This window comes from Staurois parvus, unplaced genomic scaffold, assembly GCF_062004578.1.
Source record: "Staurois parvus isolate SC_StPar_1 unplaced genomic scaffold, SC_StPar_1.0 ptg000220l, whole genome shotgun sequence".
Classification (NCBI taxonomy): Eukaryota; Metazoa; Chordata; class Amphibia; order Anura; family Ranidae; genus Staurois; species Staurois parvus.
Window position 1 is genome coordinate 156,229 of NW_028318016.1, and position 25,403 is coordinate 181,631.

General features: G+C 41.9%; 1 protein-coding gene across 1 annotated transcript in view; it reads left to right on the forward strand.

The window, feature by feature from the left end:
• The window catches only part of SKA2 (spindle and kinetochore associated complex subunit 2), a 32,860-nt gene extending 15,504 nt beyond the window's left edge, over positions 1 to 17,356 (forward strand). The window contains exons 3-5 of the mRNA XM_089679178.1: positions 4,252 to 4,428; positions 15,447 to 15,532; positions 16,862 to 17,356. Of these exons, the coding sequence (XP_089535304.1) occupies positions 4,252 to 4,428; positions 15,447 to 15,532; positions 16,862 to 16,892 (294 nt within the window). The 3' untranslated portion in view covers positions 16,893 to 17,356. The remainder of the gene's footprint in view (positions 1 to 4,251; positions 4,429 to 15,446; positions 15,533 to 16,861) is intronic.
• The last annotated feature ends 8,047 nt before the right edge of the window (positions 17,357 to 25,403 follow it).

Sequence of the window (25,403 nt, forward strand, 5' to 3'; positions counted from 1 at the left end):
TTTGAAACCGAGCAAATGGCAATTAGGTTACCAAGTATTTATCATTTAGAACCTAATGAGGATTTTATTTGGACGGAGGGGGATCATGCTGTTTTGCAGTAAAATCTTAAACCGAAAAGGGGGGGAGATTTAAAACATACAGTGCACTTGTTTTCCTTGGAGGATCCAGAGCATAAAGCTGTCACTAGTGTATGTTCACAACAGTAGATAGGGCAATGTGGTATACATAAAGCTGTAGAATCTCACCATTGAAAGCATTAATAGGCTTGCTCATCATAACACCTAATTGCTTAATGCTTGCCTTTATCACTTTTATTAGCATTGTGTGTGACATGGCTATTGAACTTTGTATGCAGAAAGCAAAGCGAATGTAGGACAATAATCAGGGATTTGATATAATAAGCAGTATTGCTTTCAACTTGTGATTTGCTCTGAGTTAACTAAAGTGTTTATTACACTGCCATAATTTCCCACAGTAGTAATGCTGGCTAAAGTGGTTGTAAACCTCAGACATTAGGTATGAACATAGCATATCCATCTATTGTGTGTACTTGTCTCTATTAAGAGCCCTAAGTGTCATTTCTGTCTGCTGCCTTGTTTCTTTGTTATCAGCATGAATCACTTCTGACAAGTTTTGCTGACACCAAAAGAAAAACAGTGACAGGTGTCTCTACCCTCCCATCAGCTCCTCACTGAGTCCTCACTGAACTCTGCAGAGTTTAACTTCACCTCTCTGCCCTCTTTTTTTTTTTTTTTTTTTTTTTCCTCAATGCTCAGACAAGCTTTATAAATTCAGCACTTTGAACAGATGTAGAGAAGATGCAGGTAAACGGGTACAATTTACGTAGGAGGAGGAGTTTCATCTCTGTCTATCACCTGAGGCCAGTCATTTCCCTGGGTACAATTACCCACCAATGAAAGAGTTTTTGGCTCAGTCAGGGGAAGTAAAGGAGGATTCTGCTTACTTTTGAGGCTTGTGCATCACAAAGTAACTGGATTTGGTTCTTGTTTAGACTGTCATACAGGAGCCTTTAGAATAAACTTTAGCAATATAACTGACACAAAGACACAAGTTTTATTCTTTCTTGCTTTTAGGTTATGCTATGCACAAACCTTATATCTTTACAGTGCATACATCAAGATCAATTTTACATACAGATGAACATTTAATTTGGACAAATTGACAAAACTTTAATTTTAATGTTTGCATATCTTTTTCCACATTTTTAATCTGTGTTGAATTCTCAAATGTGCTGTTCTAAAAACCCCACTCTAATCGGAAGTAGAAAAAAATATCTTTGCAGTGAGGTCTCCCTCACCAACTTCTGACCCTACCATCTGAATGTCGCAGCTCAAATCAAATGCCCATTGTCCTCTGACATCAGCAAGGCATTTTCAACCACAAAACTGCCGCTCACTGGCTATTTTCTCTATTTTGGACCATTCTCTGTAAACCCTAGAGATGGCTGTGCGTGAAAATCCCAGATGATAAGCAGTGTTTGAAATACTCAGATCAGTCTGTCTGGCACCAACAACCATGCCACATTTAAAGTCACTTAAATCCCCTTTCTTCCTCATTCTGATACTCAGTTTGAACTTCAGCAAGTTGTCTTCACCACGTCTAGATGCCTAAATGCATTGAGTTGCTGCCATGTGATTGGCTGGTTATCATCAATTTCTGTCACCAAGCAATTGAACAGGTGTACCTAATAAAGTGGCCAGTGTGCGTGCATGTGTGTGTATATATGTGTGTGCATGTATTTATGTGTGTGTGTGTGTGTGTGTGTGTGTGTGTGTGTGTGTATATATATATATATATATATATATATATATATATATATATATATATATATATAGAAGGAAAATTGAGAAAAGAGAAATATGGAGGCTGCCATTGGGCCTCTCTTCTGAAATTGCTAGATGCCTGGGTGTCTTGCTAATCTTGGTGGTTTTAATATTTTACAGAGTCAATGACCTAGAACATGGTTGGTCACTTATTCTAGGTCATTTGCTCTGGAAAGTATTAAATTTGTGTAGTTCCTGTATTTCTCTCACCAGAGGTTTCTTTTTGGGACAAAAAAAGTGGTTCCTTTTTTATTTTGTAAAGTAAAGCATGCAAACACAGTCAATGGGTTGATCAACTGTTATTAGAAAGGAGAAACAACATTTATTGTGGAATGAATGATTGCTGCCAAAAGTAGTGTTACAGCATCTTGAAAACTGCTGACCTCTTGTGACTAACACATTACCCTTTTTAGAGTTTGGAGAGTGGCGAGCAAAACAAACCCTTTACTTCTATAGATTACCTTTGCTAATGAGAGAGAGATCATTGGAGAGAGTGAGATTTGTTCACTTTTTGTAACGGGGTGCAGAAGCTTAAGATGGGTTCTCTTTTTCTCGGTCAAGAACAGAAAAATGAGATTACAACAGACAAGAAAAACTAAATTTAATGGTTGAAGATGGGTAAAAAATGCCTAGCCTGACAAATCTTCCTTCTTCTGCAACATACAGATGGTGGGGGCAGAATGTTGGCTTTTTAACCACTTGCCTACCGGGCACTTATACCCCCTTCCTGCCCATGCCAATTTTCAGCATTCAGCGCTGTTGCACTTTGAATGAGAATTGCATGGTCATGCAACACTACCCATATGAAATTTTTATTGTTTTTTTTCACACAAATAAAGCTTTCTTTTGATGGTATTTAATCACCGCTGGGAGTTTTGTTTTTTGCACTATAAACAAAAAGCAAAAAATTAAAAATAAAAAAATATATATTTTTCTTTGTTTCTATTATAATTTTGCAAACAGGTAATTTTTCTCCACTGATGTGCATTGATGAGGTGGCACTGATGATGCTGCACTGATGTGCAGCAATGATGGGAGGTACTGATGGACACCTGTGGGTGGCACTTCTGGGCACTGATGATCAGTGCCGATCTCTTTGCTGACAATTGCCAGTTCTCGGCAGTACTTTCCGCACTCTGTGACAGCGAGAGGAAAGTGCAGCTGACAACCAGCAACTGCATTTACCCGGTGATCGCTGTGTCATTAGACACAGCTGATCACGTGGTAAAAGGAAGCTGTGATTGGCCTTTTACCACATCACATGATTAGCTGTGTCCATAGGACACAGCGATCACGGAGATCGGTGGGTGGGGGCGCGCAGGAGGGTGCTTTCTGGGAGGAAGTTATATGACGCCCTCCCAGAACTGGACAACCGCGCTGTAGCTGTCATTTGGCTATAGCCCAGTTGTTAAGTGGTTAAATATTGATCTTTTGGAATAAAGTGGAACTGGGGATCTGCAACATGAAACTATGGCTGACATATATGCAAAACTGCATGATAACTATCAAATAATTGTTGACCAAGATCCTTGGGAAGGTTTTCCACATCCTTTTTGGATCGGGGTGTTCTGAAGACAAGAGTATTCTACCTGGTGCAAGATGGGTGCAATCCATAAAGGTGTGTGTGTGTGTGTGTGTGTAGAGTTGTTCATCTTAAGCCTAGTCTTAAATGAGAAAATTTAGGTTCCCATACGCCAGGCATCTATTATGAATGTTATAAAAACTTTGCTTATTTGAATTTCTGTTTATCCTTTTGAAAGCTCTTCCCAGTAAGGATAACTTTGGCCTTCAGTTTTGCCAAAGGCATGCAGTTTGTATCTTCATAAAAGGGAAGAGGTTAAAGTTAATTTCAATTAAAGTGATTTAAAGGTCCGGCCCTTTGTTATTTGTAAAAAAAAGAAAAACAAGCCCCCCCCCCCCCCCCCCAAAAAAAAAAAAGTCATAGTTACCTGCTCTGTGCAGTGGTTGTGCACAGAGCAGCACCGATCCTCCTCTAACTACTTTAGGGGATTTTATCTGGTGCCCCTCAGTTTTGTCAGGTACTCCAATCTCTCCCTGGAGAATTCCAGGTAGCTGTCCCTGTAAAATCCTCAATAATGCTGCTGTCGCTCTATAAAATGAACGCAGAGCCACATAGATGCTGCCATTATGTAGCTTATAAAATAATTTTATATTTATTTCAAATTACATTCACATTTTATATGGGCTAAAAAGGCATAGAAAGTATCCAGCATGTTTGCCACACATCTAGTCGTCCTCCTAGGGCAACACCTAGCTCTGCTCTAGTATATGCACTGTAAGTATACTGCCTTTTCAGTCCACTTTAAATGGCTTTTTAAAAAGGGTTTAATTGCTAGAAAGGAATTTGTGTTTGCAAAAATATTGATGAGAACTTTTGTTTATTAGGAAAACCCTACAAAATTGTTGGAGCAGTTAGCCAGTGTGAAGTCACGATTTAAAACGTTATCTGCACAGCTGGACAAGATTGCAACTGACCAACAGAAATCCGTAGAGAGCATTCAGCAAACAATAACCAATACACTGAAAATTGTGCAGAATTTGCAACAGCAAACAGATTTACAGGTACAAGGGTTGCCCCTTTTTTATTTGATTAGATTACTTCTGTTACTGTCATTGTGTTTTGATGCATCTCTTTCCTACTTCCATTGTTATTTAAAAAAAAAAAAAAAAAACCTGGCCTTTCAGTTGGTAAATTATTTAGGGCTCGTTTACACCATGGTGCAGAGACATCAGTTTTTCTGCACGTGTTCTGCAAGGGCACAACTAAATCCAATTCTTTTCTATGTGTCCTGTTCACATCACAACACTAGTATCACATGCAGATTTTTACAGATTCTGCACAGGAATCTGCAACGTGTATAAAACTCAGTGAAGCGTGCATGAAAACTGATGTGATCTGATGTCTTTGCAAATGAAATCTGTGTGTCAGTTTTCATCAGTTTTACTGCACTTGGGGTGTGAATGAGGCCTTAGTGGGTTTCACAATATATTGCCTTTTGAAGGCTTGTTCACACTATGGTGCAGAGACGTCCGTTTTTCTTCACGCATTCTGCAAGGGCACAATAAAATCCAATTGTTCTCTATGTGCCCTGTTCACAACACAACACATGCATATTTTTTTCTGCGCAGGAATCTGCAACATGTATAAAACGCATTGAAGCATGCATGAAAACTGATGTAAACAATGTCTCTGCAAGTGAAATCTGCGTGTCAGTTTCCATCAAATTTTCTGCCCGTTTTGGTGTGAACGAGGCGTGACATAATTTTCCTTATTCTCAAGAATGTTCAGCAGGTTTGACTATTGTGTGGCCTAAATTAAATGGACAGTATTTTTGGTATAGTCACAAACCTAAATGTTTTCAAAATGTACCTAGCATCAGATAATGTTTTTTTTTTTTTATGTCGAATAGATACACAATATTTAACTGCCTCCTGCCCGACATATAAGGTAATGACGGGCGCAAGGCGGTTCTCTCCTTCTGGGAGGACGTCATACGACGTCCTCCCACTCTAAGCGCGCATGCGCAGCTCTGGGAGCATGCAGCACAGCGATCGGTGGTGCGCTGTGTCCCTCGGACACAGTGGATCACCGATCAACGGAAAGAGCTGAAGATCTCGGCTCGGTCATGTGATCAGCTGTGTCCAATCACAGCTGATCACATGTAAATAGGGAAATGCCGGTTATCTGCATTTCTCTCCTCACAAGCTGTCATGCTGACAGCTCGAGAGGAGAGCTGGTAATCGGCATTCCTCGGAGGGGACATGTACACTGATCATCAGGGCACTGGTGATCATTGTGCCCCGATGATCAGTGTAGCCCCAGCAGTGCGACCTGTCAGTGCCTACCAGTGCACATCAGTGCCACATATCAGTGCCCATTTGAGCTGTCTTTCAGTGCCACCTATCAATGCCAGTCAGTGCCGCCTATCAGTGCCATATGAGTGCTGCCTTTCAGTGCCCATCAGTGATGCCTGTCAGTGCCACATATCGGTGCCTACCAGTGCACATCAATGCCACATATCAGTGCCCATCTGAGCTGCCTTTCAGTGTCACCTATCGATGCCAGTCAGTGCCACCTATCAGTGCCGCCTATCAGTGCCATATATGAGTGCTGCCTTTTAGTGCCCATGAGTGATGCCTGTCAATTCCCATTAGTGCCACCTACTAGTGCCTCCTCATCAGTGCCCATCACTGCAGCCTCATTAGCGCACATCAGTGAAGGAGAAAAATCACTTGTTTACAAAATGTTATAACAAAAACTAAGAAAAGTTGTTTTTTTTTTCCAAATTTTCAGTTTTTGGTTTGTTTAGCAGAAAATAAAAAAACAGGTGATTAAATGCCACCAAAAGAAAGCTCTATCTGTCTCAAAAAAAATGATAAATATTTCATATGGATACAGTGTTGCATGACCGCGCAATTGTCATTCAAAGTGCGACAGCACTTAAAACTGGCCTGGGCAGGAAGGGGCTATAAGTGCCCTGTAAGCTAGTGGTTAAAGTGTAAAGTGCATCTTTTACAGGTATTTATGACTTCTTACAAAGACTACAATACCAACCTTAACCATGTCTTTATCAGCTTTTCCAATTAGAATGATAGTACCATTGTTGTTCAGGTATCATCCAGGTCCAACATTTACTTCCTGCGTTGGGATAATGTTTCAGAGATGACCCAATCATATAGATCCTGGTGTATATGCAGTGTTTGGCTGTTTTTGTCAAATTTCTGACTTGGATCAGCCCCCTACTGCAGCTTCTCTCCTTACTATAAAGTTACAATAATGCAATCTGGTCACTGGTTGAAAGGAGAGTGAGGAAATCCTTACCCGTGTCTGCAGCAGACTAATTACATAAATTGGCCTAGGCAATCTTAACCATTAGCCGCCCGGCCAATGGCCGTTTGGCGGCTTCAGAAGTGTCTCTTAATTCCGGGTGCACGCCATTTGGCGTGCTCCCGCACATGCGCCGTTTCCGCTAATGCAGAGCGGCGCAGCAGTGCGATCTGTCACCGGACGTGCACCTCGGACACGGCCGATGACAGATCCGAGTACCGGCTCCCGTTGCTGATACCATGTGACCTGCTGTGACCAATCACAGCAGGTCACATGACCGTTGTATACAATGGATGGCTTCATTCATGATGCCATCCATTGTATACTAGTGCCTAGCTGTGAATGGTCACAGCTAATCACATGCGCATGTCATGTGATTAGCTGTGACCAAATCACAGCTAAGCACAAAAAAAAAAAAAAAAAAGCTGAATGAATCGATTTCATTCAGGTAAATGCTTGCTTATAGCAAAGTAATTCTTTGCTATAAGCAAATTGTGTAAAAAAAAAAAAAAAAATACTGATCACTTCCCCAAAGTAGTACAATGTTACTATGGTAACATTGTACTACTTTGGTCATAGTAAAATATGAAAAACAATCTTAAAAAAAAATGTAATAAAAATGTAATAAAAAATTAAATATAATAAAAAAATAAAAAAAATTAAAAAAAAAATATATATATTTTTTTTCATACTGTCACCAGTCAGTGTCCCTGTTCACCGCCATGCCAGTTATATGATGACACTGTACTGCACTGGTGACAGTATGTAAAAAAAAAAAATAGTGAAAATAATTTTTTTAATTTTTTCATTTTCAGAAAAATTATGACAAAAAAATACAACTTCAAAAAACTCGCCATGCCTCTTATGAAGTACGTCGGACTGTCTACTCTGCAAAAAGGGGTCATTTGGGGGATATCTGTACTATTCTGACATTCTTGGACCTCAAGAAATTAGATTGGCCGTCAGTACTTCAGGATTGATCAATATTCAGATCTATCCCATAGTTTGTGAACTCTATAACTTTCCTACAAACTAAAAAATACATCCTAATTTGGGTTATATTCACCAAAGACATGTAGCAGAATATATCGCGGCCTAAATTTATGAAGAACAATTATTTATTTGTAAGCTTTTATAACCGAAACAAAGAAAAATGTGTGTTTTTTTTCAAAATTTTTGGTCTTTGTGTTAATTTAGCAAAAAATAAAAACCCCAGTGGTGATTAAATACCACCAAGAGAAAGCTCTAGTTGTGTGAAGAAAATGATAAAATTTTAGTTTGGGTACAATGATGTATGACCGCGCAATTGTCATTCAAAGTGTGAGAGCGCTGAAACCTGAAAAATGGCCTGGGCAGGAAGGTGTAAAATTGCACGGTATTGAAACGGTTAAGGACTGGATGTGAACAAAAAAAAAAAAAAATACTGTTGTATATTGTAACGTGTCATGTAAACAAAAGGACAGCTGAGTAAATTAACCGCTTTCCCGCTGCCCTATAGCAGATATACAGGGGTGCGTAAAATTACTTGTGTGTACAGTATTATACAGTTGTGTTCAAAATAATAGTGTGTTGAAAAAAGTGAATAAAGCTCAAAATCCTTCTAATAGCTTTTATTTCCATACACACAAATGCATTGGGAACACTACACATTCTATTCCAAATCAAAACATGAAGAAATATATATCAAATTTGTGTTGTTCCTCTAAAAAAATTTAAAAAAGTGAATATTAGACTGTTCAAAAAAAATAGCAGTGTTTGTATTCTTCTTTACAAACTCAAACATTCACTATATAAACTGAAAAATGTTTGAAGATTTTGCTTTCCTTTGAATCACTTAATATTTAGTTGTATAAGCACTGTTTCTGAGAACTGCTGTACATCTGTGTTGTATGGAGTCAACCAACTTCTGGCACCTGTGAACAGGTATTCCAGCCCAGGATGATTGGACTACATTCCACAGTTCTTCTCTATTTCTTGGTTTTGCCTCAGAAACTGCATTTTTGATGTCACCCCGCAAGTTTTCTATTGGATTAAGATCCCGGGATTGGGCTGGCCACTCCATAACATCAATCTTGTTGGTCTGGAACCAAGATGTTACATGTTTACTGGTGTGTTTGGGGTCGTTGTCTTGTTGGAACACCCATTTCAAGGGCATTTCCTCTTCAGCATAAGGCAGCATGACCTTCAAGTATCCTGATGTATTCAAACTGATCCATGATCCCTGATATGCGATAAATAGGCCCAACACCATAGTATGAGAAACATCCCCATATCATGATGCTTGCGCAACCATGCTTCACTGTCTTTACAGTGTACTGTGGCTTGAATTCAGTGTTTGGGGGTCGTCTGACAAACTGTCTCTGGCCACTAGACCCAAAAAGAACAATCTTACTTTCATCAGTCCACAAAATGTTGCGCCATTTCTCTTTAGGCCAGTCAATGTGCTCTTTGGCAAATTGTAACCTCTTCAGCACGTCTTTTTTTCAACAGTGGGACTTTGCGGGGGCTTCTTGCAGATAGCTTGGCTTCACATAGGCGTCTTCTAATTGTAACACTACTCACAGGTAACTTTAGACCTTTGATCTTCCTGGAGCTGATTGTTGGCTGAGTCCTTGCCATTTTGGCTATTCTTCTATCCATTCGAATGGTAGTTTTTCGCTTTCTTCCACGTCTTTCAGGTTTTGGTTGCCATTTTAAAGCATTTGCAATCATTTTAGCTGAGCAGCCTATCATTTTCTGCACTTCTTTATATGTTTTCCCCTCTCCAATCAACTTTTTAATCAAGATACGCTGTTCTTCTGAACAATGTCTGGAACGACCCATTTTCCTCAGTATTTCAGAGAGAAATCTACTGTAACCAGCATGTACAACATTTGCTGCCTTCCTTCCTTAAATAAGGGCAATAATTGCCACCTGTTTTTCAAAGAATGAATGACCTCACTAATAGAACTCCACACTGCTATTATTTTGAACATGCCCCTTTCAATTAGTGATTCAATTACACAGAATCAGCAGCATGCATGTCATGACTGTTGGGATTTCTATTACTCTACTACACCTGCTAGTAAATTATTTGCCATGTAGAAATATAATTTCTACCAAAAACAGTGATTGATCAGGTTAGTGATGTCTGACTGCTATTATTTTGAACACAACTGTACGTGGTTTTGCATTTCCGGGTAGGGGACGCGCACTTGCACCCTACCCACGCCGCTATTTGCAGCCTCGGCTCTCAATCACCAGGTCCCAGCCGGTGATTACTCGCCGGCACCAGGTGAGTGAGCACGATTACCGACTGCGGGGGAAAACTGTTAGTAAACAAAATAGTTCTCCTTCCTGTCAGCAGTGGCACACTGCTTTGCATGGCTGTGCACAGCACAGCCTTGCAAAGCAGTGTGCTTACAGTGAAGCACAAACACAGAACATGGTTAAACAGCACACAGTTAACCATTGCTCTCATCACCTCCTGATACTCCACTCCCCTGCTGACCCGAACACCAGAACTGGAAGACATATGCGCTCACATACATCCCGCTCCCATGCTACCTTTCTCACCCTTCTTCTTCTCCTAACCTCTGGGGATATCTCCCCGAACCCTGGTCCTCCACTACCTCGCCCACACACAAGACATCCTCTCTCTTCCATAACCTACCGCAACCCCCTCTATCTTATATCTGTCCCCCTGCTCCCCAAAACCACCCTCCCGTTCTCATGCGCACTCTGGCACGCCCGCTCGATCTGCAACAAGCTCACCTCCATCCATGACCTCTTTGTCTCCTGCTCCCCTAACCTCCTAGGGATCACTGAAACCTGGGTCCAAGCAACAGACTCTGCCTCCCCCGAAGCACTCTCCTATGGAGGTCTCATCTGGACCCACTCACCCAGACCCAGTGGTCGGAAAGGGGGTGGGGTTGGTTTGCTCCTGTCACCACTGAGCACCTTCCAAGTCCTCCCTAACCCTCCCTCTCTATCCTTCTCCTCCTTCGAGACCCACTGCATCCGGCTATTCTCTCCAATATCTCTGAGGATTGCAGTGATCTACCGGCCTCCTGGACCCGTGTCTCGCTTTCTTGATGACTTCGGTGCCTGGCTACCCTTCTTTCTCTCCTCTGAGCTACCCACTATCATTCTTGGAGACTTCAACATCCCTATCAACATCAATAACCCGGCTACATCCCAACTCTTCCACATAACCTCTTCTTTTGCACTAACTCAGTGCATACAGTCCTCCACCCACTCTGACGGGAACACTCTTGACCTTGTCTTCTCTCACCTTTGCGCTCCCTGAAACCTCACAAACACCCCCTTTCCTCTCTCCGATCACAACCTCATCACCTTCTCCGTCTCCTCGTCCTCAAACACCTATCCCGCCAAAGCATTAACAGCAGAAACCTCCGGAACTGGAACCCTGCTCCCTTCCACTCTGCAACTGACCAACTCTACAACACCATCCATCCCCTGTCCTGCCCTGACCTAGCCACTACTGCCTACAACAACTCTCTTTCAGCCTCTCTAGACTCGCTCACACCCCTAACAACACGAAGCATTAGGCCCCGACCACTACAACCCTGGCAGACCGACCACACCAGAAACCTCAAACGACATAGTCGTGTGCTCGAGCGATTATGGCGTAAAACCAAATCCCAACAAGTGTTCACCCGCTACAAATCTGCCTTCTTAACTTACACTTCCTCCCTCCACGCTGCCAAACAGGCCTACTTTATTAACCTCATCAATACCTTCTCCTCCAACCCTCGCCTGCTCTTCTCCACTCTTAACTCCCTACTTTCTCCGCCTCCACCTCCGCCCAGTACCTCACTTACCGCCCACGAGATTGCTAACCACTTCAAAAACAAGATTGACGCAATTCGTAGGGACTTCGCCACTGCTCAGACACCCATCCCACTTAGCACTCCTCACACAATAACCCCCTCAACACTTTGCTCCCTTGACCTCACTACCACCAAAGAGGTCACTAAGATTTTCTCCGAAGCCCGCCTCACCACCTGCCCCCTGGACCCTGTCCCCTCACAACTCCTGCGGTCCCCCTCCTCTTCCATCCTATGCTCCCTCACTCACATCTTCAATCTTTCCCTCTCCACCAGTACCTTCCCCTCCCCTATAAAGCACGCGCACATCACCCCCATACTTAAGAAACCCTCCCTGGACCCCTCCGACCTGAACAACCTAAGACCCATCTCCCTACTGCCATTTACCTCTAAACTCCTAGAACGCTTAGTCTACAATTGCCTAAGCTCCCATCTCACCGACAACAACCTTCTCGACCCTTTACAGTCCGGCTTCCGGCCCCTACACTCCACCGAAACTGCCCTACGCAAACTCACCAATGACCTACTAACAACCAAAACTAATGGCCATTATACTATACTCCTACTTCTTGACCTCTCTGCGGCTTTTGACACGGTTGACCACCCTCTCCTCCTCAAAAAAACTGCACTCTCTTGGCCTCAGAGACTCCGCTCTCTCCTGGTTCTCCTCCTATCTATCGCAGCGCTCCTTCAGTGTTACCTATAACGCTGCCACCTCCCCTTCACTCTCTCTCTCTGTCGGGGTCCCTCAAGGCTCTGTCCTCAGACCCCTCCTTCTCCACCTACACCTCTTCCCTTGGCCAATTGATAAACTCACACGGCTTCAACTACCATCTCTATGCCGTCGACACACAAATCTATCTCTCTACCCCTCACCTCACCCACTCAGTCTCAGATCGGATCACCAGCCTACTAAGTGACATATCGGACTGGATGTCACTCCACTTCCTCAAACTCAACCTTTCCAAAACTGAGCTTCTAGTATTCCCCCCAGCCCGTGCCCCCCAACTTCTCCATCAAGATCAACAACACTACCATCAGTCCCACCCCTCACGCCAGGGTACTAGGTGTAATCCTAGACTCCAAGGTCTAGGTCCAATCACTGACAAACTCATGTAGACTTCACCTCCACAACATCTCCAAGATACGACCGTTCCTAACCTCGGAAACCACTAAGCAACTCATCCACTCCCTTATTATATCACGCCTCGACTACTGTAACTCCCTCCTCAATGGCAGGCTATCCCCACTCCAGTCCATCATGAATGCTGCTGCCAGACTCATTCACCTTACTAACCGCTCTGTATCTGCCACCCCTCTCTGCCAATATCTCCACTGGCTTCCAATTGCCCAGCGGATAAAATTCAAAACACTGATGTACAAAGCCGTTCATAACACTGCCCCTAACTACATCACCGACCTTGTCTCTAAACACCACCCAAACCGTACTCTCCACTCCTCGCAAGACCTCCTACTCTCTAGTTCCCTGGTCTCCTCCTCCCATGCTCGTCTCCAGGATTTCTCAAGGGCTTCACCCATCCTCTGGAACTCCCTACCCTGCTCACTTTTAGGTGCACTCTGAAAACTCACCTCTTCAGGGAAGCCTACCCTGACCCCGGCTAACTACTGGAATCCCCTACTCCCCCCAAAGCTAATTACCTCTTGTACCACTATCCCCTCCCTCCTAGATTGTAAGCTCCAAGGAGCAGGGCCCTCTAATCCCTCTTGTATTGAACTGTATTCTTACTGTACTGTCTCCCTCCATAATGTAAAGCGCTGAGCAAACTGATGGCGCTATATAAGTCCTGTATAATAATAATTTGATCTCCCCAGATGTTAACCCCTTCCTGCCCAGTGCCATTAGTACAGTGTCAGTGCTTTTTATTAGCACTGATCACTGACACCAAGTCTGTTCCCCCAGTGTCAGAATGCCCGCCACAGTCCCTCTATAAGTCGCTGATTGCTGAAAAAAGAAGTAAACCAATTAATATACACGTATTGGGAGGTAATCCTCACTCTGAGTGATTTTACTTTTACTTCCTGTTGTGATCTAAGACAAGTGGCCTTGCAGGTCTGCATATACTATCTCGGACCCCCATCCCCCCTTCCTTTTAGAAATCATTTATTGTTACCAGGGGCAAAAGGTACAAGTAAAAAAAATGTATATTTGCCTTACCCCCATCTTTCGCATTGCCTTGACCTTCTGGGAAGATTCCCCGGTAATACGGTGCAGACAAAATTCAAGATAGCACGCCAGTCAATTGGAAGAATTTCTGCGATTTTCAGGGTTGCGCTGGAAGGAGTTGATATCACCCTTGTTTGTGCTCTGCTGGTGGTAGACAGGGGCAAGGTAAGTATGAATCTAGTATTCTTTATCACAGGTACGTTTTTGAATCTAGTAACACTGGGGGATTTTCAAAGTGTGAGGAAGCCCTGACAATCTATGCAGACCTTGTATTTACCTACAGGGGCCTCTTTAAGGGGTTGTTTACACATACACTTGACCTGCAGTGAAGAGGCCCAATGTTGCATTTTTACTGCCTGTTTTACCCATTTAAAAGCTCACCACTGCACTGCAAGCACTTGCATTGCCCTATTCACTTGAATGAGGCACGCTCAGTGTGCAGTACTGTCTGCTGAACATGACAGAGAGGATCATAATTACCCCAGCGTGTGTATACCCCCATATGGTGGTCTTTTTTTTCCCCTTGCCTTGTGTCCCATTGGGGATTTTTGCCTTCACTGCCTGTCCTGCCAAAGCAGGAAGTGTGTGAAGAAATCTCTCCAAAGTGAGGGAATTCCTGGTTGTCACCAAGGTTACCACAACTAGTGTACCCATTAGAAGATTTCCCCTTCACTTCTATTCTGGCGACAACCCAAAATTTGGGATTTTCTTTCACTTTCGCTGTTGATGACTTACAGTACATGAATATATGTATGTCATCCTTGACAAGTTAACCATATATCACTATAGATATATTGACAACACAATTATCTTATTGCCTCCTTTAGTTGTTACTTTCTTTGTGGAAAATGCCTGTATTTAACTTACAGGGCACACTGTCATTTCTTGATTTTCTTGAATACAATTGTTAAAACATGTAAAATATTAGTCTGTTTTTAAATTGTGGAGCTCAAATTTTAAATACAATTTTAGGTACTGAGGACTTTTTTAAAGAGGTATTAAACCTAAACCAAAATTGTAATATATTGCAGCTTACCATCCTTTAGATGTGCACAGGGGCACCTTTACACAACATCAGGAGGGGAGTGTTTAGATTTACTAGCAGATTTAGATACACTATCAAATTGAAGACATCAAACTCCAGTTAACATTTTATAAGCAGTTTCAGCAACAGTTTTTTTTTAATGTTTTTTTTTTTTTTTTTTTTTCCCCCTTTGGGAATAATGTTTTAACGTAAATAAGTTGATCATTGTAAGCACCTCTATCAGTGGTAAATGATATGTTTCAACCCTCTAACTGCTACATCTGCAGGATAGCTTTTTCTGTCGAAAAACAGATTTACTGGCAGGATCACCAGGGGAATATAAAAAGCCTAAATTGAAGAAAAGACTGTTTGTTTGTTTTTTGTCAGTTAAAATGCATTACTGTCTGAAGGGCTACTCCTTTAAAATGGCAAAATTACCCTGCTGGTTCCTGACATAGGTGACAGAGGAAGCTGTATTGCTGAACTAGCAAATAAGCTCTTCACTTGTCTATCTGGGAAGTACTACAGATGTCTGTATTACAATGATTGGCCGGGGAGAATTGCACATCTTGTAGCAAGTAAATCATTAGAAATTATGGTATTTAAACATATTCAGCCATTTGCTTTGATTTACTAAACTGCATCTGTTTGAATTTATTTTCCTGTGTGCATGGTATACATAATAAACAATGTACCTCTGTGTTTTATCTATAGGTACCACCTTTGTCTGAAGAGGAACTTCAAGCTCTCCAACAATTTGAAACCCTAGCATTAAAGGGCATGAACTTACAGTCAGCAAGGTAATATGTTTCATAAGTCTTTATCATTGGATATGTCAAGATTTTGAGTCTCAACTGACTGGTGACTAAAATCACTTTTTAATTTCTATTTGAAAAAAATGGAAATGTCTGTAATGGTTTTTGAATGTTCGTGAACAAATGTGTAAATATTCACAATGTTTATACATTGTTGCTTGTTCACTCCAGCACTGCTGATGTGCGCTGTGACACACCATGCTGATGCACTGATCCTGGGGCATTGAACTGTTTACTTAGTAATTACTCTGCAATGAACACATCTACTAGCCAAGCAAACAATGATTGTTTTTTAGTCTGGCACAGTAAAAGCCCAAATCTAAAGCCAACTGAGAATGTGAAAAGTTTGAGCACGGGGAGCTGTTCCTGCTGGGAGAACACAGTGATTATGGCGAACTACTATAGCTGCTGGCAATAATCGCTTGAAAAATCTGACATGGCATCTATGGCCAGATTAAGAATAATGTAACTGAGAATAGTTGGCTCTATATATGACACGCTTGTTATTTTTGAAAAGAAAAAAGATTTTACAATCACTTTCATTTATTTCACCTGCAGAGCACTAGACTGAGAGAGAGTGTAAGATATGTAATTTCTTTACAGGAAGTGTCAGTTCTTAGACTATAAATATAATTCATACATTTAAACTGTGCAGTGCCATTCCAAATGCTTCATGATTGAACTTAAACAAATTTCTGACACCGAAATATGAAGATTTACTCTACTATAGGCTGTGCATACATGGCAACAAATGACACCATGAAACTACATAATCAAAGCACATCTTTTACAAGTGCAAACCAAGGTACAGGTAGGCAGGTTTATAATACCTTTAAATTGCAATTCATAAAACTGAGCAGGAAAGGGCTGTATTGTGACAGATTTTTTTTAGCAAACTTTTATTGGAGCGACTTGCCTGTAGTTTTTGTTGGGACTGAAACCTGGATTCCTCTCATTTTCTTCTTCCTGCAGTCAGTTTCCATTTACTGACTGCTTTCTGTTCAACATTGCAATAAAAGATAACCTGCATCAGCCAATCACTTCAGCAGAAATTAACTTTTATGTGTGAGTTCTGTACAAGCAATGCACAGAATGACCCAATAGTTGCTATGAATACAAAGAAGCTATTTTAGAATGCAAGTTTGCAAACCTCAAAGCTGACTGCATATTGAAATAGAAATATATTTATGTTTAAAGTAAACCACAGAATGGCTTGTATAGATATTTTATATATTCACTTTAACAAAGGTATTACATTTTATGTGTGTTGGTAGATCAATGATTTTGTTTTTGTTTTGTTTTTTTTCCCCATAGTATTACTACAAGAAATCCTACAGACCCTTGAAGATGTAAACATAACAACGTTTCAAAAAAATGATTCTCTTGTGCACACTATATTCCAGAGTAACCACTCTGTGCATGAAAAAAAAGTTGACAAGTGACACGTTGGCACAGTCTGCTCCATTTATTGTTCAAATTGCAACATATTTGTATTGAGGAGTAACCTAATGCAAGGATTGTTTTCTTTCTTTGTTTGACTTGAAAGTGCATTTGTTAGTTAATTTTACTGTATCTGGTCAATGCTTGCTGCTGGTCAGCTTTTTTGGGAACACAGTTCTACTTTTTCAATATCAAAGAACACACTTGGAGAGATTGCAATTACTTTATTATACAGAATATACTCTGGCATTCAGTTATTGCTAAAAGGAGGTGCTGGAGGGTACATAATGTATGTTCACAAATTTCCCTGTACATTTACTTTAAATATTTAAGTATGTAAATAAATTTAAATACTACCCTGTAATAAAATTGTGTGTCAGTTTTCTTGATTGTCTAATTCAGAAAGATTCATTTCGGCCATTAGCTGTGTTTACATCCCCAATTCCAAAGCAGTTGGGACGTTGTGTAAAATCTGCTTAAAAACAGAATGTGATGATTTGCAAATCTTTTATTCACAATAGAAAATAGTTTTAAACATTTGATATGTTTTCTAAGAAGGTGCGTTTGCGGAGCGTTAATACCATTTAACTTCATTATAGGAGTTTGGTGCGGTTTTAACACTTGGCAAACGCCTATCAACTGCTTCAAAACCACGCATAGGGCGTTATGGGAACGTTAAAAACGCTTCACGAACGCCTGTCAAACGCTATAGGGGCATTTGGCAAGAGTTAGAAAAAAAGTCAAGTGCGAACGAGTCCTTAGTATTCACACATTTGAAACTATATGGGTAAGCTGCAGAGGCCATGTCATGGCACCCCAGTATATCTGCAGGCCTAACGCTCTAGATTTTGAGAGTTTCTAGCGTTAGAGCACATGTATAACAATGGATAGATTAAGAGCAGGTATGCCTGGAGGGAGCCCACCCCTCCTTAATGGTATAGTAATGCACTGGACACCCAGAAATAGCACAATGGCAGTGAAGGTGTTCAGTACATCACCCCAACCAATTCACCAATAGCGTCAACAAATGGCAATCATCCCAATCTATAACTACCGTGTTTCCCCGAAAATGAGACCTACCCATAAAATAAGCCGTAGCAGGAAGGGCAGCCCGTTGTGACAGCTGCTATCTCGGAGGTGAACGTAGAGGTTACGGGCAGCCCCATCAACAAGGTCAGCTCCTGGTCATTCTGTCGTTCGGTGAGTGCTGCAAGCTGATTCATAGAGGGAGACAGTGAAGAGGTAGAAAGTGAAAGTAAAAGTCTCCTCAGTAAACTGAGGAGCAGGACACTCTGCTTTAGGTACTGTATTGTGTTTCCTCGGGGAAGAAGTAAAGCTGTGCGTGCTGTTTTGCTCAGCACTCTGGGTCACTATGGTCTAAATGCCAACGTGACCATAGTGATCTTATACACCTACTTTGGCGTTGCCCTAAACTTTATTTATATTGGAAGGGGGTGGTAGACACCATTAATATGGTGTTCCAAGCTAACATTCCATTAGACCCTAGAAGTTGTTTGAATATCTTGGGGGATGCAGAACCTAGAGAGTTTGTTTAGGAAGCCATTTCCAGAGCCATGTTTGTGGCATGTAAATTACTCCTGATCCACTGGAAATCCTCCCTCCCTGCGGGAATGGATTCGCTCTCTGGGGGACTCCTTGAGATTAGAAAATTATATATACCAGCAGCACAGGGGCAGCCCTGGCAAACTTGAAAAGCTTTGGGCTCCTTGGCATGATACTCCTGGACTAAGTCTTCTAGAGCTGGTCCAAATGCGACTCCTACGGGGTCCTTCAGCTGATGCTTATGTTCTAGACTGCTTTCTCTGTATGTGTACAATATGGCGGATATCTAATAAATTGCCGTACGTATATGTAGTCTTGCCACTGTTTGAATACTCTGTACTGATTGCATGATCGGGAGATATATTTTATGTTCTGGGTACACCTGCAGTGCCATTAATAGGACTACAAGAGCTGGTCGCAGACATGCATTTTTCGTTTGACAAAACACACTGCAAACATGCAAAATGTGCACTGAAAAATGTCCGATGCTCCATGAGTAAAAAGGATCTTGAGCTACATTGAGTCGTTTGTTGCACACAGGGCAGCCAATTCAACTGACTAGGTGTTATGAGTGTTAACGTGAAAAGCGCAAAAAAAAATAAAAAAGGCGAGATGGAACGTGGGTTCCCACTACGCTCAGATGTGAATGGGGTCTTAGACTCTCCCTGTGGTAAATGCTTCTTTGTAGCCGTTCAGCATCACATCACTGGCTATGGGGAACTCCATGTCATTTAGAGATCTGATGGACAGAAAGGTTGATCAAGATTTGAAAAAGATCTATTTCTAAGTGGGGATGGCATGTAGGCCTGCAGTGGCTCTCACCTTGGTGATAATGTTAAGGCAGCGGTTCTGTCAGGTTCAAATACGTCTGTTACCTAGGCGTTCTGAAAGAAATACAGTATGTGTAGCAGCAGTCTATGAAGCAGAAGTAACGTGACCTGGTGTGCCTTTCTTCTCAGCTAAGACAAAATGCATTCACTGGAAAAAAAAAAAAGCCCAATTGTTTAAGCATTGGGCAACAGATACAAGTTCCAAACAGAGCTTGTGCTCTATTCCATTTAATGGAAAAAAAATATTCTGGTAAAACACGTGTTAGGATTATTCAGAGTCACTGGAGGAAAGTCAGGTTTCATTCCTCAATATAGAAGCGTAATCAACATTTTTTGTTTACGAAGCCAGGGCCGTCTTTAAGGCAGGGCAAAATGGGCAGCTTCAGTACGCACTGCCCGGAAACCTCTGGAGCAGGGATGGGTGGGGGTACAATTCCGACACTGCTACAGAGAACGCACGTGGTGTGTCAGTGTTGTCGGGCTGACAAGGTGGAGCACAGCCTGATCCTCTGCTCTGTCTTACTTCCCTGCTCCCGGCCTTGTCCCTTCCTCCTGGTTTGCTGCAGTTCCTACCTTGTCCTGCGGGTGGAGAAGGTGGTAGCACTACTGAAGAGCAGAGCTCCGATTGAGAGCTGTTCCAGCCATGTGGAGGCGGGTCTGGAGAGCTCCGTGGTATGGGGGGGGGCAGCAGCAAGGTAAGAACTATGGCAAGTTCTTTGTTTTACTGACAGTGCTTTGTAATCCCTCTCCTAGCCGTGCAAAATATCTCTGTTCTCGTGTGATGCTCTGAAGGGCTGGGAGAGGGGAGACAGGTGTGATGTTCTGCAGGGCTGGGAGGAGGGAGACAGGTGTGATGTTCTGCAGAGCTGGGAGTAGGTAGGCAGGTGTGATATTCTGCAGGGCTGGGAGACAGATGTGATGCTTTGCTGGGCTGGGAGGAGGAAGGCAAGGGTGTTAGGAGGGAGACAGATGTAATGCTCTGCAGGGGTGGGAGACAGGTGTGATGCTCTGCAGAGCTGGGAGAAGGGAGACAGGTGTGATGCTCTGCAGGGGTGAGAGGAAGGAGATAGGTGTGATGCTCTGCAGAGCTGGGAGGGGAGAGACAGGTGTGATGCTCTGCAGAGCTGGGAGGATTGAGACAGTGATGTTCTGCAGGGCTGGAGACAGGTGTAATGTTCTGCAGGGCAGGAAGAGGGGAGACAGGTGTGATTCTCTGCAGGACCAAAGATAGGTGTGATGTTCTGCAGAACTAGGAGAGGAAAGAAAGGTGTGATGCTCTACAGGACTGGGAGAGGGGAGACAGGTGTGATGTTCTGCAGGGCTGGAGATTAGTGTAATATTCTGCAGGGCAGGAAGAGGGGAGACAGGAGTGATGTTCTGCAGGGAGAGAGGAGACGGGAGTGATGTTCTGCAAGACAGGGTGAGGGGAGACAGGAGTGATGTTCTGCAGGACAGGGAGAGGGGACACAGGAGTGATGTTCTGCAGGAGAGGGGAGACAGGTGTGAGTTCTGTATGTTATATAGGATGTGCTTGTTAGAGCCCAACCTCTGTAGCTGTAGGATCAAGGTGCCAGATGGATATCAGGGATGGATGGATGGGAGCAATAACACTTAGGCAGCTCTTCTTAGAGTGGAAGCAAGGCTCTAATGCAGTAAACATGAAAAAGAGAGGAAGGCGCCTCTAAGTGCAATATAGACAATTTATTAATGAACAATAGATAAATTGCACTTACAAGATAAATAGTTAAATAGACTCATTGTGTGGTGTGTTAAGATGCAGGTGAGACATCCAGCTGTCCAGCAGTAGCTCAGTCCATAGGATCAGGAAGTATGAATTAGGATGTGTTTGTATCTTAATAAATTTTCTATACTGCACTTCCTCTCTTTTTCAGGTGTGATGTTCTGCAGGGCTGAAGACAGGTGTGAGGTCGCCTTTTAATTCTCAATGAACTTCCATGGTGCTGTTAGTGGTTCATTGATTGTTCCTGTCAGTGTCAAACTGCCGTACATCGAACAGCATACACTGATAGTCTGCAGGAGTGGCAACAGGCGATCAGCTGATGCAATGCTTTCCAGGTTCCTAAAAGAAAAATAGTAAATGCAAGTTTTTTTTACCTGCGAACAAATGTGCATTCATTATTTTTTGTTAAAAAATGAAGTTATCATTTAACTACCCCCCATGTTTGCAAGGGGGCAATGTGCATGGGGCAGTGTTTACACAGGGTAGGCAATGTGTACCGGTGGGAGGTAGGAGGCAATGTGTGCAGGGGACTGGGATGGGGGGATTTGTGCAGAGGAGAGCAGTGTGGACAGGGAGCAATGTTTGCAGAGGAAGAGGGGCAGTGTGCAGAGGGTGCACAGTATGTAGGGAAGGACAGTGTGCAGGGGAAAGGGGGACTGTGTGTATAGTTGGTGAATTTAATTTGGGCTAAATCTCAGATTTCTTCATTGTTTCTATTCAGAATCTACATTGTATTAAGCCATACCTAATATTAATTTTAATCCAACCACTCCCGAGAGGAAAGTGGGGTAGGAGGCAGCAAAATGCACCTTCACCAACATAGACAAAAATTCTTGCACTGGCCCTGCCTCCAGCAACCAGTCAGTGAACATTAGTGATCTGCTGTAATCTCTAGCAACCAATCAGTGAGCAATATTGATGTGTTGTAACCTGTAGCAACCAATCAGTGAGCTGTAAAGATGTGCTGTAACCTCTAGCAACCAATCGGTGAGTAATGATATGATGTAACCTCTAGCAACCAATCAGTGAGCAGCAATGATGTGATGTAACCTCTAGCAACTAATCAGTGAGTGGTAATGATGTGCTGTAATCTCTAGCAACCAATAAGTGAGTGATATTGATAAACCGTAACCTCTAGCAACCAATGGGTGAGCAGTAATGTTGTGCAGTAATGTCTAGCAACCAATGGGTGAGTGGTAATGATGTGCAGTAACGTCTAGCAACCAATTAGTGAGCGGTAAGGATATGCTGTAATCTTTGGCAACCAGTCAATGAGCCTGGACCAATCAGTGAGTGTGGACCAGTTCTTTATATTTGCATTATTAAAGTTTTTGAGACAAGTCTATGTGTGTGTATGTTTGTTTTTTGGGATGTTGGGGTGGAGAGCAAAATTGCATGGGGGGGCAATAATATGTTTGCCTAGGGTCCAATCAATTTTCAAAATGGCGCTGTATGCAACTACAGTACTAAGTATATGAAAGTTAGAACCTATAAGCCAGGCAAGACTGGATGACTTCAGAAGATCTTTTGGAATCTTATCTTCCTGTTTTAGTGTAAGGGTCTCACCGGAGATTTTTAAGGTAGGCACATTGCCATGGATGTTTTAAAAAATTCTACTAACACTGAATGCCTTAATGCTGCTTCATCAGATGACAGTGTTCCACTATCTGGATAATACCTTGATTCTAGCTGGCTTTCCTATCAAGCTTCAGCAGGATACGGTGGAAGTCCTATCCACTCTTGCAAGCTTTGGTTGGCTCTTCAACAACGTAAAGAGCCCACTTATCATGTCTCATTCATTTGACTACCTGGGCATACGATTCAATACCCAGAATTGAAGAGTTTTCCCTCCACACAGGATAATTGACGATATGGACCGGAATACCAACAGGTTCTTAGTGGAGCCTCAAGTGTCTGAGAGGGGCTGTCTCTACTAGCTTGGCAAAATGTCTTCCTATATCCCAGCCATGCCTTAGACCTGGTGGCACCTCAGGTGGCTACAAGTTTGTTTTCTCCAGCAATGGGAAAAAAAATCTCAATGAGTCAACCCATCTTTGTCCCATCCACAGTCCAACAGAATCTCCATTTATGGGAATTGGAAGAAAATCTGTCATCAGGCAAACTTCTTCATTCAGGGATATGGATCACAATTAACACTGATGTCAATCTGTGAGGTTGGGAGCTCATTGCTTGTTTCATCAAATTCAGAACAGGTGGTCAGTTCCCCCTGCTCGCTCATTGAATAGTTGTTTGCTCAAAGCAGCCCTCGAAGCACCAAGGCACTTTTTCAATCTGTTGGTTTTAAGCATGTCATAATACTAATGCAAAATAAGACTGTTGTGGCATTTATAGCCAAATGGAGGAATGAGGAATCTTCCAATTCTACAGCTTACATCAGATATTTTTCATTGGGCAAAGGACGTGTGCTGGACTTATTGGCCATGTATCTACTGGGGATGTAGAATCAGAGGGTAGATGTTCTTAGTCATCGGATCTTTTAGCCTCTCAGTACAATCACCAACTTCCTATTTTCTTCTCATTCAAGTGTTGAAAAGCCCTAGCTCAAGATACCCTGTTATGGTGTTGGGACTTCCCAATGGAATATGTATTTCCGCTGATGGGGCTCATCCTACCAGTCCTTTAGAAGATCCAGGGAGGGGGAGTAGAAGCAATAGCCATCATGCCATATTGGCCCAGGAGGCCACTCCTCTTAAGATTGTTAGCATCTTCACCCTGGCCTCTTACTCCTATTTGGGACCTCTTGAGCCAGGGAGACCATTTTCTCCCTTGTCCTCTAATGTCTCCATTTAACAAATTGGAGATTGAAAGGGAGAGGTTGGCCTGATTAGGCCTCTACTCTGAGGTAATTGAAACTCATTTGAAGTCCAGGTATTCGACTAATAGGACTTATTTTTGCATATGGGAAAAGATTTTCCAGTTTTTTCAGAGATTGTAATTCTGACCCGATAAATCCATCGGTGAGCATCATCCTGGACTTTTTACAATCAGGGTTGGAGAAGAAGCTGAATTTTTACATTTTTAACATACAGATTTCAGCCTTATCAACTTTGATGGGGACCAGGTGGGCAAACCATGCCCTAATAGTTTAGTTCCTACTGGCAGCCTTCACAGTTTATCTGCCAAGGAAATTTTTTCCCAAAATGGGAATTTCCAAATGTTTTTTCAAGCACATAATCAGTCTCCCCTTCATCCAGATTTGTACCTTGTACAAATCAATGGCTAGTGCTGCTGCTGTTCTTATGTAAACACTCATCTGAGCTGTTACGTGCCATCAAGGGTTCCGACTGACCCTAGATGCATTTTGAGTCCAGGGACAGCATTTCTGGCCACATACAAACTAACTGCAGCTAATCATCCAATCTGTATACAGCCATAGCACAGAGTGCTGCTATATCCATATGTGGCATTTAGTCTATTAACCGTGATTCACCCATATGAGGGAGAAAGGGCTATTCCACACTATTTTGTAGCAGCAATCCCTTTTTTCCAAGCTGGATTCACACTTCGACATGTGCGGTTTATTTAGTTCCAAATCAAAATTCGGAAGAAATTTTCGATATTCGGAGATTCAGATGTATCCTAATTTCTGAATTACAAAAGTAACGAATTTATATGAACCCAAGATAAGGAAACAAAATTTCATCCGAAATAACAAATTATCCGAATTCCCTTTGAATTTGAAAACAAAATTGAATTTGAAAAGAAATTCAAAATGTGAAAATATTGCTGACTATTCCTGATTTCCTTCAAAGACTGTGTGTATTAGTGTTAGAATATAGTCCTCTTCTGAAATTTGAATAGAATAAAATATAATAGAATATTGTCAAACAGAATAGAATAGAAAATAAAAGAATGGAATAGAAAATAAAATAATAAAACAGAAAATAAAGGAAAAGAGAAGAATAGAAAATAAAATAGAAAAGCATAGAAAAAATAGAATAAAAAAAATAGCTGTCTTTCAAATGTCACAATTCAAATAGAATAGAATAAAACAGAAAGAATATAGCTGTCTTCCAAAATTAGAATTTCGAATAGAATAAAACAGTACTATAGAATAGAAAATAAAAGATAGCATAGAAAATAAAGGAAGAGAATAGAACAAATAGGATAGAATGAATATAGCTGTCTTCCAAAATTTGAATTTCAACAGAATTGAATAAAACAGAGTAGAATAGAAAATAAAATAGAAATGAATAGAAAATAATAGCATAGAATGGAAAAAATAGAATAGAATGAATATAGCCGTTTTCTGAAATTCAAA